Source organism: Mandrillus leucophaeus, unplaced genomic scaffold (genome assembly GCF_000951045.1).
Source record: "Mandrillus leucophaeus isolate KB7577 unplaced genomic scaffold, Mleu.le_1.0 Scaffold400, whole genome shotgun sequence".
Classification (NCBI taxonomy): Eukaryota; Metazoa; Chordata; class Mammalia; order Primates; family Cercopithecidae; genus Mandrillus; species Mandrillus leucophaeus.
This window is the reverse complement of record NW_012104255.1, coordinates 614,084-630,485: the sequence shown is the minus strand read 5'-3', so window position 1 is coordinate 630,485 and position 16,402 is coordinate 614,084. Positions and strand designations below refer to the sequence as shown.

Genomic DNA, 16,402 nt, shown 5'->3' with positions numbered 1-16,402 from the left:
TGGCGCGATCTCGGCTGACTGCAACCTCCACCTCCTGGGTTCAAATGACTCTCCTGCCTCAGCCTCCCAAGTAGCTGGAATTATAAGCACGCGTCACCATGCCTTGCTAATTTTTCTATTTTTGGTAGAGATGGGGTTTCGCCATGTTGACCAGGCTTGTCTTGAACTCCTGACTTCAGGTGATCCACCTGCCTTGGCCTCCCAATGTGCTGGGATTACAGGCGTGAGCCACCGTGCCTGGCTGGTGACTTCTTAATATTAGTTTCACTTCACTTCTTCCTATATTATCACTCTTCAGGAAACATTTCTTTTTTTTCAGTTGTAAGGATAAAACATAATGTCTATGGAGAATTTGTAAAATACAGTTAACTACTTGTTTATTTATTTATTTATTTATTTGAGACAGAGTCTCACTCTGTCACCCAGGCTGGAGTGCAATGGCGTGATCTTGGCTCACCGCAACCGCTGTCCCCACCAGGTTCAAGCAATTCTCCTGCCTCAGCCTCCTGAGTAGCTGGGACTATAGGCGTGTGCCACCATGCCCGGCTAATTTTTGTATTTTTTGTAGAGATGGGGTTTCGTCATGTTGGCCAGGCTGGGCTCAAGCTCCTGACGTCAGGTGATCCACCCGCCTTGGCCTCCCAAAGTGCTGGGATTACAGGCCACTGCTCCCAGTCTAACTTTATTTTTTATTTTTTGAGACAAAGTCTCACTTTGTCACCCAGGCTGGAGTGCAGTGGCACTATCTCGGCCCACTGCAATCTCTGCTTCCTGGGTTCAAGTGATTCTTGTGCCTCAGCCTCCAGAGTAGCTAGGATTGTGGCTAAGTTTTGTATTTTTTTTTTTTTTTAGTAGAGATGGGGTTTCACCATGTTGGCCAGGCTGGTCTCGAACTCCTGACCTCAGGTGATCCACCAGCCTTGGCCTCCCAACATGCTAGGATTATAAGTGTGAGCCACTGTGCACAACCAACTACTTGTTAACTTTAAAAAATACATATACCTCCAGTCATTTTTCTCTTTGAAACAAATCACAGTTCTTCCCAATTATATCATTAATAGAGAAATATGTATTCATTGCAAAATACAGAAACTGATTGCTTCTGGGAGAGAAATTGGATACTAAGGGACTTTTTTTTCAATTTTGCATTGGATGTTAAACTTATTAAAAAATAAAGTAGAAAAAATAAAATTAACTACGGATAAAGCTTAAATACCTTTTCACCAGTCTCCCTAATTCTAGTCTCTTTATTCATGCCCAGAGGTAACTACCATTGACAGTTTGGTATGTATTCTTCCAGACTTTATTTTAGATACAGGGTCTCAACTGGTCATCCAGGCCTCAGTGCAGTGGTGTGATGATAGCTCATTGAAGTCTCAAACTCCTAGGCTCAAGACATCCTCCTGCCTCAGCCTCCTGAGTACCTTGGACTATAGGTGCATGCCTCCATGCCAGGCTAATTTTTATCTTTTATATTTTTGTAGAGATGGGGGTCTTGCTTTGTTGACCACTCTGGTCTCAAACTCCTGGCCTCAAGTGACCCTCCCATCTCAGCCTTCCAAAGTGTGGAGATTACAGGCGTAAGCCACTGCACTCGGCCTTCTTCCAAACGTTATTCTGTGCTTTGGATATACATAGAAGTGTATATATAAAGAGGGAATACTGTTTGGAAGTATTATGTATATCGTTCTGTGGCTTAGTTTTTTTTCTCTTGGACATCTTTCTATAGACATGTGCCTTTTTGATGCTGAATACAATTAGTTTCCAGTTTTTTATCGTTATAACCTGGGCTTCTGCAAATACCCTTGCATGTGTCTCCTTGGCACATGGGCAGGTGTGTGTTTGTAGGTGAGGTAGAGAAAGGGAGTGGCTGGGTCATAGCCTTTCTGCATTTTACCTTTACCTATACACTGATGAATCGCCCTCCATGATGGCTGTACCAATTTATACTCCCACCAGTGGGGTAGATGAATGTGTGAGAGGGCCTCTTTTCCTGCACCCTTGGCAACATTTGATAGCATTAAACTGTTAAACTTTTCAGAAACATGATACCTTATTTACATTTTCTTGGCCTTCTTAAAATTTTCACTTTAATTTTTTTTGAGATGGAGTTTCGCTCTTGTTGCCCAGGCCGGAGTGGGATGGCACGATCTCGGCTCACTGCAAGTTCTGCCTCCCAGGTTCAAGCGATTCTCTTCCCTCAGCCTCCCGAGTAGCTGGGATGACAGGCATGCACCACCACGCTTGGCTAATTTTGTATTTTTAGTAGAGACGGGGTTTCACCATGTTGGTCAGGCTGATCTTGAACTCCTGACCTCAAGTGATCCACCTGCTTCAGCTTCCCAAAGTGCTGGGTTTACAGGTGTGAGCCACCATGCCCAGCTTCTTGGCCTTTTTGATGGCAAAAATAGAAGCTGCCTTTTCTTTTCTTTCTTTTTTTTTTTTCTTTTTTCTTTTTTGAGGTGACGTCTCACTCTATCGCCCAGGCTGGTGTGCACTGGTGCAGTCTTGGGTCACTGCAAACCTCTGCCTCCTGGGTTCAAGCGATTTTCCTGCCTCAGCCTCCCAAGTAGCTGGGATTACAGGCGCATGCCACCATGCCCAGCTAATTTTTGTATTTTTAGAGACGTGGTTTTGCCATGTTGGCCAGGCTGGTCTTAAACTTGTGACCTCAAGTGATCCGTCTGCCTTGGCCTCCCAAAGTGCTGGATTACAGGCATGAGCCATAGCACCCGGCCAGAAGCCACTTTTTCTAACAGCTGTATTTCATTTGTATTCCACCTTTAGGATATAGCTTTTTAACCTCTTTCTTATTGGTGGATGTATAGGCTAATTCCAATTTTGTGATATTGGAAACAATTCTGTGGCTGGGCGCGGTGCCTCACGCCTGTAATCCCAGCACTTTGGGAGGCGAAGGTGGGCAGACTGCTTGATGCCAGGAGTTTGAGACCAGCCTGACCAACATGGCGAAACCCTGTCTCTACTAAAAATACAAAAATTAGCCGGGTGTGGTGGTGCATGTCTGTAGTCCCAGCTACTCGGGAGGTTGAGGCATGAGAATCGTTTGAACCCAGGAGGTGGACGTTGCAATGAGCCAAGATTGTGCCACCACACACCTGCCTGGGTGACAGAGTAAGACTCTGTCTCAAAGAAAAAAAGTAAGGGAAGAGGAGGGAGGAAATTCTGGGCAGAGGAGGTGGCATCAGGAGTAAAGAGGTGGCATCAGGAGTAAAGGTTGGGATGGCCTTGTCATGTGTGAGGAATTGAGGGAGGGTAGGCTGTGGGCCAGGCTCCCGCTCATCCCTGCGTAGGCAGGGAGGGTGGGCATCCCTGTTGTGCACACAGGGCCTGGAGAAGGGAAGCAGGCTTTGCTGGACATAGGCCTGTGAGAAGTAGACCTGGAGCTCAAACCTGCCCTATCTAGAGCCAGGATGCCATCCGGCCACTGCCAAGGGAGGCAAGTGACATGTGTCCAGGCAGAGGCAGGGGCAGAGAAGACTGGAGACACAAAGACAGTGGAGGGGAATGGGGAAGTGACACGTGTTCAAGATCTGTGTGAGAAGCCTTCTGTTTCAGGCTGAGGAGCTCAGTGATCATAGGGAGGCCCTGAAAGTTAAATCTGGGCTCAGACCTCATCTACCACCTGATGTCTCTTTAATATTCATTTTTTTTTCCAGAATCGTTGCAGCATACCAGTAGATCAGGCCTCTGAGTCACTGCTGAAAAGCAAAGCCTGCTTTGGAGCTGAAAACCTCATGAGGGTTCTGGGGAACTATTGCCGCCTTGGTGAAGTGCGCACCCACATTCGTGTGGGTGTTGTGGGTAAGACCTGCTGGGTGGTCATGGGGCCCAGGCTTCTTTCTTGGGCGGACACTTCACTGGGGGAAAGGATCCTGGGAGCTTCGTTGTCTTTTAGGGGAAGAGAGGAGTGGTTCAGGAAGGGTTTCATGACTTGTAATTTGGATGGGTGGGCATCACTGTGTATTGAGTATTAGATCCATGGAGCAAATGCAGGGTGCCAGGCTTGGAGTTGGCACCATCTCATCCTATCAGAGCTGTGGGAGGGTGGGGTGACCATCTACCTTTTACAGATGAGAATTCTGAGTGAGGCCCAGAGAAGGACAAAGGGACTTTTGTTGCCCAGCCTTGTGCAAGACAAGGCAGAGCTGAGGATCAAACCTAGGCCTTTCTGGAACACAGGTTCCTGAGGGAGGAATGATGGGAATGGAGTAGGGAAATTGAGAGAGGCAGAGATAGATGACCAGAGAGAGAATGTGAAGCCACGTGAGAAAGACATTGGAGAGAGAGCTAGACACTGAGAGGGTATAGGTATGCATACCGGGATAGATACAGAAGAAGACACAGAGAACGCACTGGGAAGCCAGATGGCAGGGTTGGTGGGGAATGGAAAGAGGAGACAAATTTACATGATGGAGGCATGCAAAGAGGGAGATACAATCAGAAACACCAAAAGGGACATAGAGACAGACATGCATACAGAGATCTGCTGAGGGAGACATAGGAAGGGCAGAGATAACCCATGTATGTAGAGAGGCAGATGTATTCCTAAAGAAAGAATGAGAGAGACAAACACACTACAGGGATAGAGACAGATTCAGAGAGAGAGATACATGGAAGCAGACTGGACAAGGCTGTAGATACAGAGGAACACATACACATAGCTCTTACACATACAGATCCACAAACACATACACAGACCCACGCTACAGACCCAGAGATCCAGAGGAGGCACATCTAGAGAGACAGAGCCAGAGTCAAAATGCATGCAGACCAAGCCCTTCCCCCCACACCCACCCCAGTGCTGCTCCCTCATTGCACATAGAACCACAAGGAGGGCCGGATGTGGCAGCTCATTCATGCCTGTAGCCCCAGCACTTTGGGAGGCTGAGGTGCACAGATCACTTGAGGTCAGGAGTTTGAGACCAGCATGGCCAACATGGCAAAACCCCACGTCTACTAAAAACACAAAAATTAGCTGGGTGTGGTGGCGGGCATCTGTAATCTCAGGTACTCAGGAGGCCGAGGCAGGAGAATAGCTTGAATCTGGGAGGTGGAGGTTACAGTGAGTTGAGATCATGCCACTGTTGAGATCCAGCCTGGGCAACAGAACGAGACTCTGTCTCAAAGAAAAGACACACATGTGCCCACATACACTTTGACCCTTGAACATAATCATGTACCCAGAGTCACAGAGGGACACAAATACACAGACATGTCACGATAAGGCAGGTATGTGTACCTGTACAGAGAGAAATAGAGACATACAGAGAGGAGGTTAAGGAGGCGCAGACAGGGAGAGAGTAGAAGAGACACCGTGAGACACATACAGAGAGGCACCCACGAAGTGACCAGCCCACAGAGACAAGGAGCGTGGTCAGAGGCTGACAGGAGTTGGCATGGAGGGAATTATAAATAGAGGCAGAATTGGTGGGGTGGAGAGAATCAGAAAAGAACAATGGCCAGAATGAGAGACAGACAAATTGGCAGAGAGAGAGGTACTTCGATACAGAGGCACAGAGAGAAACAAAGATAAGATAGAGAAAGAGACTGAGTGGGAGAGACAGGAAAAGGAAAAAGTGGTGATACTGAGAATGGGAATGACAGAGAGAGAGAGAGAGATGCAGAGACTTCCATGCATGGCGATATTTAGAATGAGAATGACCTAGAGAGAGGGAGGGGGGAGAGAGGTGTGCAGAGGCTTCATGCACGAGAGGTATACTTAGACATATACTTTTTTTTCCTTTAGGCAATCAGCTTTCTCGGGTTGAAACAAGTATATGCTTGAGACAATAGTACACACATGTAAATTGAGCACATACAGAAAGAGAACGGTGAGAATGAGGCCCAGTGAGGGGAAACACAAAGACATCCACAGGCTGAGAATGGCTGACAGATGCCCAAACAGCAAAATACACACCTCAGGTAGACAGCTGCACAGAGAGACTGGCATCTGGAGATGACCTCCATCCCCATCCATGGAATGATACACCCAGACAGGTTGTTCTCTGTTTCTTAGACATTTCTTGATGTCCACCTTCTGTTGGATTGTGCCACTGAGGCCTTGCATTGAGGACCTCTGCCTGGCTGATTGTGGGTGGGAGGTTGGTGTCACATCTAGAGAGAGGGACATACCTATCTAGCATGCTCACAAATGGAGGGGAGAGGTAGAAAGGCCCTATAGGGGCTTTGTCAGGGCCCGGGGTGGGAAGGGAGGAGGCCAGGCTCAATTTTTTGGTTTCCCCATGGCCTGGTTACTGCCCCTGGCTGGGCCTCCCTCACACAGGCTGGCCTGAGTGTTCCTGAGGGCCTCTTCTGCCCTGAGCCATCTGCTGCTACTTTGTAGGTCTTCCCAATGTTGGGAAGAGCAGCCTAATCAATAGCCTGAAGCGCAGCCGCGCATGCAGCGTGGGAGCTGTTCCTGGAATTACCAAGTAAGCACCTGCCTGCTCCCCTACTCCACAATTCCTTGACCCTACCATTTCCCCCCAACTCCCATGCCTTCAGCCCCTGTCCCTTTCCTTATCGTGGACCATCCCCTGATGCTTTCCCCAGGCATGGGAGTCTCATAGCCCTCATTTTCCTGACACATCCTAGGTGTAGGCAGGTCCCCAGATGGGTGGTTCGGGTTAGCGCCTTGAAGCTTCTGAATAACCATGCAAGATTGGGCTACTAATGGGAGCTCTGTTGACTGGATGAAGCAGCTGAGGCTTGGAGAGTCAAGCTTGCCCAAGGGTCCTGCAGCTCAGTCCCCAGTGGCAGATGCTAGATTAGAATTAGCCTCAAGTCTGTAGAGCCCCAGTCACCCCTCCTCCAGCTCTACATCTCTCCACCTTCATCTCTAATAACACCTTCCCCTCACTCCTTTACACCCCCACATCCCAGACCCACCTTCGTGATTGGGGCCTCTACGATGCCAGCCACATCCGGTCTTTCTTCTTCCCTGCCCCCAGATTCATGCAGGAGGTCTACCTGGACAAGTTCATCCGGCTGCTGGATGCTCCAGGCATTGTCCCAGGGCCCAACTCAGAGGTGGGCACCATCCTGCGTAACTGCGTCCACGTGCAGAAGCTGGCAGACCCTGTGACCCCAGTGGAGACCATCCTGCAGCGCTGCAACCTGGAGGAGGTCTGCAGCAGAGCCCTGGCCGATGCCCTGCCCTACTCCAAGGGCCCTTCATTCTTCCTCATGACTTCTCTCCTTCCTCCCGTCACCAGATTTCCAACTATTATGGCGTCTCTGGGTTCCAGACCACTGAGCACTTTCTTACGGCAGTGGCCCACCGTTTGGGGAAGAAGAAGAAGGGAGGCTTATACAGTCAGGAACAGGCGGCCAAAGCTGTCCTAGCTGACTGGGTGAGGTGAGGAGGAGGTTAGGGGTAAGGGTGAGGCCCACTGGGAGCCTGGCTCCACAAAGGCTCATCTGTGCTCATTGCCGTTGCGGCAGCTTGACTTCCTGGGTCTTGGGGCAGAGGATGGCCAAGGTGCCAGGTCATGTCCTGCTCAAGACTTTATGCCCAGTGATTATCCAGCAACTCAACTCCTTCTTGTTCAGAAGCCACTGTCTGGGTTTTCTTGTTCCCTTGCTGTTTCTGGCCTACAAACTCATCGTCTCTTGGATTGTCATTGGTTCTCTCAGTGACAGCACCACTAATCTCCCCTATTTCCCAATGCAGCGGGAAGATTAGCTTCTATATACCACCACCACCCACTCACACTCTGCCCACCCATCTCAGTGCTGAGATTGTTAAGGAAATGACCGAGGTCTTTGATATCGAGGATACTGAGCAGGCCAATGAAGACACCATGGAATGTAAGTGTGGGCAGGGTGGGTCCACTTGGTCTTGCACTAGTGGGGCCACGCAGACCTGACAGCAAATCCCATGTTTGACCTCCCGCTTCCTTGGCCCTACTTGGGCTCTGGGCAAGTTGCTTAAGCAGCTCGAGGCCTAATTTCTTTTCCTGCAAGGTGGGGAATTCTAATCTGGCCCTGGCAGGGAGGGTGGGGGGTGGGGGGAGGGTGGTTGCGAGCTTTTGGTAAATACGAAAGAAGGTACCTGGTGCCCATTGAGGTGCTCTGGAAATGTGAGGCTCCATTCCTGTCTCTTGGGACCTGGAATGGACTGAGATGTTCCTCAAAAACTCTCTAATGTTGCCTTAGGCATTTTCCACAACCATTTCAGGTCCATTTCTAGATTTTCCTTCTTACTCCCATTGGTGAATAAGGTACCCAAGTCACAGAAAGCTGATATTTGCCAAAGGATATCAGCAGAGGTGCCTTTGACCCGGTTCTCCTGCCCTGTTGAAGACTCTTCCAGCTCAGAGGAGCTGGGTGTCCAAAAGTATAGACTGCCTGGATTCAAATCCGAGCTTTGTTTCCTTTTTACTGTGTGATGCTAAACAAATTACTTCACTTCTTTGTCTCAATGATGTTATCTGTAAAATGGAGACAATAAGTCCACCCGATAAGGTAGTTATGAGGATTTATTTAATATGTAAAAGACATTTAGAACAACAGTGCCTGGCATTTAGTAAATAGATGCTCAGTAAATGTTATTTTTTATTAAGATGCTTATTTGCTGGGGAGCAGAGATGTGACTCTCAGAAACTCCTGAGAATGTTTGCTCTCCTCAGATACTACTCTCTGCAGCCCTGGCTTGTGGCTCCCTGCTTCATTCTCTACACTGCCTAAGGAAGGTATCCAGTGCCCTCTGGGCTTGTCTGTAGACATTATGGGGTAGTTGAGGAAGCCTTGGCTAGCCTGGCTTCTAGATACTCTATTTTTTTCTCTTGAGGTCCAGTAGTTTTCCTTCTCTGGGTCTTTTAGTGTCCTTGTATTACACACGAGGTTAAGAGGACTTGCCTGCTTTCTAGTTTTCCCATGTGGCTTTGGGCAGGTCATCCCCCTGTCTGAATTTGTTTCTTCTTCTTCTTCTTCTTCTTCTTTTTTTTTTTTTTTTGAGGCAGAGTCTTGCTTTGTTGCGCAGGCTGGAGTGCAGTGGTATGATCTGGGCTTACTGCAATCTCTGCCTCCTGGGGCCAAGTGATTCTTGTGCCTCAGCCGCCTGAGTAGCTGGGACTAGAGGTGTGCACCACCATGCCTGGCTAATTTTTTTATTTTTAGTAGAGATGGGGTTTTGCCATGTTGGCCAGGCTGGTCTCGAACTCCTGGCTTCAAGCAATCCACCTGCCTTGGCCTCCCAAAGTGCTGGGATTACAGGCATGAGCCACTGCACCTGGCCTTAGTTTCCTCCTCTGTTAAGTAGGGCAGTTGAGAAGGGTTTGAGCTTATGTTCTTATGATGATGCTTGACCCTGGCTGGATGTGAGGGCAAGAGGTGCTCCATCACTGAGAATGCATTTTGGCAAAAGATTGAGGTCTGAGAAATTGAGAAGACAGTGAGGAACAGGTTAGTGGTGAGCGTTTTCTGGAGGAGGTGGCCCTAGTGCTGGATCTTGAAGGGTGAGTAGGGATTAGAAGGCCAAGTGTAGGGAATAGGGACAAAATTATACAAGCAGGCATAAGGGTAGTGGGGCACAGGGCAGTGGGCACATCTGAGGGTTGCAGTAGAGGCCAGCTCCAGGCAAGGGACCAGAGAGAGGAGGAGAAAGTCTGGTCCTGGGGAGGGAATCCCAGTGCCTGCCATTTACAGAGCAGCATCTTGGGCCAGAGCATTACAGACATCTGCCATGTCTCACAGCAGCCCAGTGTGAAGAGGGCTTGTGGAATTCCCATTTTCCAAATGAGAAAGCTGAAGCTCTGAGTCCAGCTCCCAGCAAGTGAATGTCCTACTGCAAAACCCATGCGTTTAATTCTTAGTCATGTGGCCTCTCAGCAGGAGTGAAAAGTTCCTGCACCTGACTTCCCTGGGAAGCATCTGTGTATCCTTTTCACTGAGGCCTGACCAGGGGGGCTGGCTACAGAGGGTGGCCAGGGCCCTGACAGTGGTGTTGGTTGTGTTAAAGGCTTGGCCGCTGGAGAATCTGATGAGCTGTTGGGTGACACGGACCCACTTGAAATGGAGATCAAGTTGCTCCATTCTCCGATGACGAAAATAGCAGATGCCATTGAAAATAAAACCACCGTGTATAAGGTACCTGTCATCTTTGTTCATGGCAACCCTCTTCCCTCCCCAGGGCTCTGGGAAGTGGTCAGTCCCTTTTACCTGCCTTTCGTGTGGTGAGATGTGGGTGGTTCACTTGCTGCCTGTGGGCTTCTGGATGCCTGGCCTAGTGCATCCTTTACCAAGCAATGACAGGTCCAGGAAGCAGGCATGCTCTCTAAGGCAGCTTTCCCAGCCCTGGTTCTAGCCCATAGAATAGGTATCACTGTCTAGCCACCCAGTTGTCCAACTTGCAAATGACTCTTTCTTCTCCCTAACTAGTACCAGGATTTTTTTTTTTTTTTCTCTTTTGAGACAGAGTCTCACTCTGTCACCCAGACTGCAGTGCAGTGCCGTGATCTCGGCTCATTGCAACCTCCTCCTCCCAGGTTCACGTGATTCTCCTGCCTGAGCCTCCCAATTAGCTGGGATTACAGGCACGCGCCACGATGCCTGGCTAATTTTTGTATTTTTAGTAGAGACAGGGTTTTGCTATGTTGGCCAGGCTGGTCTCGAACCTCTGACCTCGGGTGATCTGCCTGCCTTGGCCTTCCAAAGTGCTAGGATTGCAGGCATGAGCCACCACGCCTGGCCTGGGATCTGATACTCTGTCAGTCACCAAGACCTATGTCTTCTCCCTCCTAAATCTTTTGACAAGCTTTTCATCCTTTTCATCCGTACCATTCCTGTAACCCTAAACTAAACTTCCAGCCCTCATTTACTTGGACATATGTCCCAAGGTTGGTTGGTTGGTTGGTTGGTTTCTTTTTCTTTCTTTTTTTTTCTTTTCTCTCCTGCCTGAGCCTCCCAATTAGCTGGGATTACAGGCACGCGCCACGATGCCGGCTTTTTTTTGTATTTTTAGTAGAGATGGGGTTTCACTATGTTGGCCAGGCTGGTCTTGAACTCCTGACCTCAGGTGATCCACCTGCCTTGGACTCCCAAAGTGCTGGGATTACAGGCGTGAGCCACTGCACCTGGTCGTGTCCCATGATTTCTAATGGCCCAGTCTGACCATGTCACCTCCCCTGCTTAAACTCATTTCATGGCTCCCCAACACCTACACGATCAAGTCCATATGCCTGTGACCTGCTGTTCAAGATCTGCAGGGCCTGATGTGATGACTCCTAGAGGTTTTTTCAGCCTCGTCCTCTGCCAGTCCATCCCCCATCTCTGCCCTTGAGGAGTTCATATTTTAGTGGGTTTCAGACACAGACATCCGCACTGTGATGGAGACTCATAGGGTGTAGATAGGGGTCAAGGTTGGGACAGCATGGATCCAAGGACCCTAACCTGTACTACCTGTGGGTCAAGGAAGTCTTGCTCAAGTATTAGTCCATTTTCATACTGCTGTAAAGAACTGCCCGAGACTGGGTCCTTTATAAAGGAAAGAGGTTTAATTGACTCAGTTCAGCACAGCTGGGGAGGCCTCAGGAAACTTACAACCATGGTAGAAGGTGAAGGGGAAGCAAGGCATCTTCTTTACAAGGTGGCAGGAAGGAGAATGAACACAGGAGGAACTACCAAACACATAAAACCATCAGGTCTCATGAGAACCCACTATCACGATAAGAGCGTGAGGGAAACCACCCCCATGATTCAATTACCTCCAGTTAGTCTCTCCCTTGACAAGTAGGGATTATGGGAATTATGGGGTTTACAATTCAAGATTAGATTTTTGGGTGGGGACACAGCCAAACCCTATCAAGTCATGTCTTGAAAGCTGAGGAGTTCTGTGGGCAAGGGCGGTCAGCAGCATGTGGTCCAGGACCCAGCTATGTTGACCAGGCTGGTCTCGAACTCCTGACCCCAAGTAATCCGCCCTCCTTGGCCTCCCAAAGTGTTTGGATTACAGGTATGACCCACTGCGCCTGGCCAGAGACAGACACCATTTTTGGTACTCAGGTGTGCTCTATGTTTTTCTAGTGTTCAGTCAGGAATGACCCCTCCCCATCAGTAGTATGTTGAACACCACTATCATCCCTAACCTCAGTCACTCATCCTTCATGTTTCTAATGAGCAGTTACTATACTCTGATTAGTGGTATAGATTGCTGTACCTTCTTTAGCCTGGTTGTTTCCTGAAGATGGAACTGAGGCTGGGCGTGGTGGCTCATGCCTGTAATCCCAGCACTTTGGGAAGCCAAGGCGGGTGGATCACCTGAGGTCAGGAGTTCGAGGCCAGCCTGACCAACATGGTGAAACTCCATCTCTACTAAAAATAAAATTAGCCAGGTGTGGTGATGCGCACCTATAATCCCAGCTACTCGGGAGGCTGAGGCAGGAGGATTGCTTGAACTCAGGAGGCATAGGCTACAGTGAGCCAAGATCATGCCACTGCACTCCAGCCTGGGCGACAGAGTGAAACTCTGTCTCAAAAAAAAAAAAAAAAGAAAGATGGAACGGAGTCACTCATTTCTCTGTCCCCAGCAGTGCCCCACACAGAGCTGGACACAAAGTAGGTCTCAAAAAATTTTTGTTTTTAAAGACAGGGTCTTGCTGTGGCACTCAGGCTGGAGTGCAGTGGTGTGATCTTGGCTCACTGCAGCCTTGAACTCCTGGGCTCAAGCAATCCCCCCACTTCAGCCTCCCAAGTGCCTGGGATTACAGATGCAAGCCACCATGCCCAGCTAATTTTATTTTTATTTTTGAGACAGGGTCTTGCTCTGTTGCCCAGGCTGGAGTGCAGTGGTGCAGTCTTGGCTCACTGCAACCTGCACCTCCTGGGTTCAAGTGATTCTCCTGCCTTAGCCTCCCAAGTAGCTGGGATTATAGGCACTCCCCACCATGCCTGGCTAATTTTTGTATTTTCAGTAGAGAAAGGATTTCACCATGTTGGCCAGGCTGGTCTAGAACTCCTGACCTCAAGTGATCTGCCTGCCTCAGCCTCCCAAAGTGCTAGGATTACAGGCTTGAGCCACCACACCCAGCCTCCCAGCTAATTTTTAACAGAATTATTTGTAGAGACAAGGGTCTCATTTTGATGCTTAGGCTGGTCTCAAACTCCTGGGCTCAAGTGATCCTCCTGCCTTGGCCTCCCAAAGTGCTAGGATTACAGGCCTAATCCTAGTGAACCACTGTGCCCACCAGAATTTTTTTTTTTTTTTTTTTTTGAGACAGAGTCTGTTACCAGGCTGGAGTGCAGTGGTGTGATCTTGGCTCACTGCAACCTCCGCCACCCAGGTTCAAGCGATTCTCTTGCCTCAGCCTCCCAAGTAGCTGGGACTACAGGTGCGTGCCACCACGCCCAGCTAATTTTTGTATTTTTAGTAGAGACGGGGTTTCATCATGTTGGCCAGGATGGTCTCGATCTCTCGACTTCGTGATCTGCCTGTCTCGGCCTCCCAAAGTGCTGGGATTATAGGCATGAGCCACTGCGCCCGGCCTACCTTTTCGTTTTATTCTTGTAAAGGCCATGCAAACTACCCCTTATCCATCTCCTATTTGACAGATGAGGAAACTGAGGCTGAGAGTTAACTAAGCACTTGCTGGAGTGTGGTGGGGCCAGAATTGGAGCCTAGTTCCACATGGCTCCAGGCTCCTGTTCTTACCCAAGCCTGTGTCCCTACCTTTTCTGCAGAAGTCTTTGGAGGTTCTCTGGGGGTCAAGACCTCATCATTATGTTTTCTATCTCTCCCTAGATTGGAGATCTCACTGGGTATTGCACCAATCCGAACCATCATCAGATGGGGTGGGCTAAACGCAATGTGGACCACTGCCCTAAGAGCAACAATATGGTGGATGTCTGCTCAGTGGACCGCCGCCCAGTGCTGCAGAGGATCATGGAGACGGACCCGCTGCAACAGGGCCAGGCTCTGGCATCTGCCCTGAAAAATAAGAAGAAGATGCAGAAACGTGCAGGTGGGAGCCCCTGACCACCCCTGTGCTCTAAAGAGGGCCCACATGGGATCTGTTTTTGTTTTTTTCTGGCTTACTGCAGCCTCTGTCCCTGGGTTCAAGCGATTCTCCTGCCTCAGCTTCCTGAGTAGCTGGGATTACAGGCACCAGCCACCATATCTGGCTCATTTTTGTATTTTTAGTAGAGATGCTGTTTTGCCATGTTGGCGAGGCTGGTCTGGAACTCCTGACCTCAGGTGATCCACCTGCCTTGGCCTTCCAAAGTGCTAGGATTACAGACGTGAGCCACCGCATGTGGCCCCACCTGGGATCTTGATTGGGGCTCCTGAATGAGTATCTCTCTGTGTCCAACCCCAGTCTAGGGTTGGGGGCAGGGATGAGCTAGGAGGCTCAACTACCAGCCACAGTGGTTCTCAAACTTCAGCTCGCATCAGGATTCCCTGGAGGGTTTGTTAAAATGCAGATTTCTGGGCCCCCCCTCATAGTTTCTAATTGAGTAGGTCTTATGTGGGGCCTTTTAGAATTTGTATTTCTAACAGGTTCCCAGCTGATGCTATTTCTCTGGGGATCACATTGGGAGAACCACTGGCCTGCCTAGTCTATGTTTCAAATAACCATCATTTATTTATCAGGTACTCTCTATTTGTTAGGTAGCTTGCAGGCTATATATAATTTTTACTTTATCAATAGGCACTACACTCAAAATCCTACAGGTACAGGAGGATATACAGTAAAATCTCTCCCACCCCTTAGTTATCCAGACTGCCCCCTCATCAGCCAGTTAGTTTCTTGTGTCTTTCCCGAGATAGACACACAAGCAAATATCTATATTTTCTTTGTTCTCTTTTTCCACACAAATGCCAATCTACTGGACACATGGTTTTGCCCTATCATTTTTCCACTCAGTATATCTTAGGGATATGTCTACATTAATACACAAAAGAACTTCTTCCCCTTGTTTTAATGGTGGTACATTGTGTAGCTGGCCCATTTGGGTTTCCATGCTGTACTTATTTTCACTAACTCATTGCAAAAGTCTTACCCTTATTTGATAAGTGAGAAAACTGAAATCCAGAGACATTAAGTGACGCACTGAAGGTAAGACAACTAGTAGTTGATAGAGCCAAAATACAGACTTCGGGTTGATTGACCACATCAGCCCTATTCTTCGAACTAGATTGTGTTCTGTAACCAAACATACACAATCAGACATTCACTCTTGGCCTGGCTCCACACTGAGTCCTGGGAATTCAGATGAATTGTCCTGGAACTCCTAGTCTTATTAGGGAGTGGGGAGGAGACAAGAAAACAGACCTTGGCAGCATGAGCACATAGTAATCACACTGAAGACCCAGCAAGCCCAGTGAGGGAACCTAACCCAGCCTGGGAATGGTGGTTGGATAGGGGTGATCAGAGAAGGCCTCCTGGAGGAGGTGAAGTCTGGAGGGCCTCCTGATAAACAACAGGGTATGTCTGGGATAGGAGGTGTACGTGGTGAACATTCAGGCTTAGAGCCCCTACGGCCATGTTGCCTTTTGCTGTGAGAGCCTTGTTTTGAGGGTAATGGTAGAGCACTAAGTTTAACACAGTAAAGGAAAATTATTGCTTTGGTATTTGGACAAAAATACTTGGAGCCCAGTGAGTCTGAAACCCTGAGATAGAAGCTATGTTGGGATGATCATTTCACAGATAGAAAAATGTATCGTCTACCTGTGAAGCTGAGCAGTGGCTTCCAGCACTCACCAGTTTTGTGGTAGTGTTTGGGGGTAAGTGAGCCAGTTCAGGAGCTTGGTGCAGACCAAGGTAGATGTAGGCCAGCGTCAGCAGGCCTCCTGGTGGCAAGCCAGCCACCAAAATACTGCCTATATTTCTCCATTTGCAGATAAAATCGCCAGCAAGCTGTCTGATTCCATGATGTCTGCTCTTGACCTCTCTGGCAATGCTGATGATGGTGTTGGTGACTAATCGACTGATCTCACTTCCCTTCCGCTCCAAGCACCAGTTCCAGTGGTACGGGGGAATACCAGTGAAATAGTTTGGTTCTCCCTGAAGCATCTGCATATTGAAAGAACGCTTTCCCAACTATGTGTCTTTTCCCTTTCCTCCAGTAAAACAGTCCCGGCTAGGTGCCGTGGCTCACGCCTGTAATCCCAGCACTTTGGGAGGCCGAAGTGGGTGGATCACCTGAGGTCAGGAGTTCGAGACCAGCCTGGCCAACGTGGTGAAACCCCATCTCTCCTAAAAGTACAAAAAAAATTAGCCAGGCGTAGTGGCAGGGGCCTGTAATCCCAGCTATTTGGGAGGCTGAGGCAGGAGAATTCGCCTGAACCTGGGAGGCGGAGGTTGCAGTGAGCCTAGACAGCACCATTGCACTCCAGCCTGGGCAACAACACGAAAATCTATCTCAAAAAAAAAAAAAAAAAGTC

General features: G+C 48.9%; 1 protein-coding gene across 1 annotated transcript in view; it reads left to right on the top strand.

Moving 5' to 3' along the window:
- GNL3L (guanine nucleotide binding protein-like 3 (nucleolar)-like) overlaps positions 1 to 16,101 on the top strand; it is a 39,713-nt gene extending 23,612 nt beyond the window's left edge. The window contains exons 8-15 of the mRNA XM_011992002.1: positions 3,678 to 3,822; positions 6,365 to 6,452; positions 6,972 to 7,146; positions 7,236 to 7,378; positions 7,694 to 7,830; positions 9,983 to 10,110; positions 13,760 to 13,979; positions 15,859 to 16,101. Of these exons, the coding sequence (XP_011847392.1) occupies positions 3,678 to 3,822; positions 6,365 to 6,452; positions 6,972 to 7,146; positions 7,236 to 7,378; positions 7,694 to 7,830; positions 9,983 to 10,110; positions 13,760 to 13,979; positions 15,859 to 15,941 (1,119 nt within the window). The 3' untranslated portion in view covers positions 15,942 to 16,101. The remainder of the gene's footprint in view (positions 1 to 3,677; positions 3,823 to 6,364; positions 6,453 to 6,971; positions 7,147 to 7,235; positions 7,379 to 7,693; positions 7,831 to 9,982; positions 10,111 to 13,759; positions 13,980 to 15,858) is intronic.
- The last annotated feature ends 301 nt before the right edge of the window (positions 16,102 to 16,402 follow it).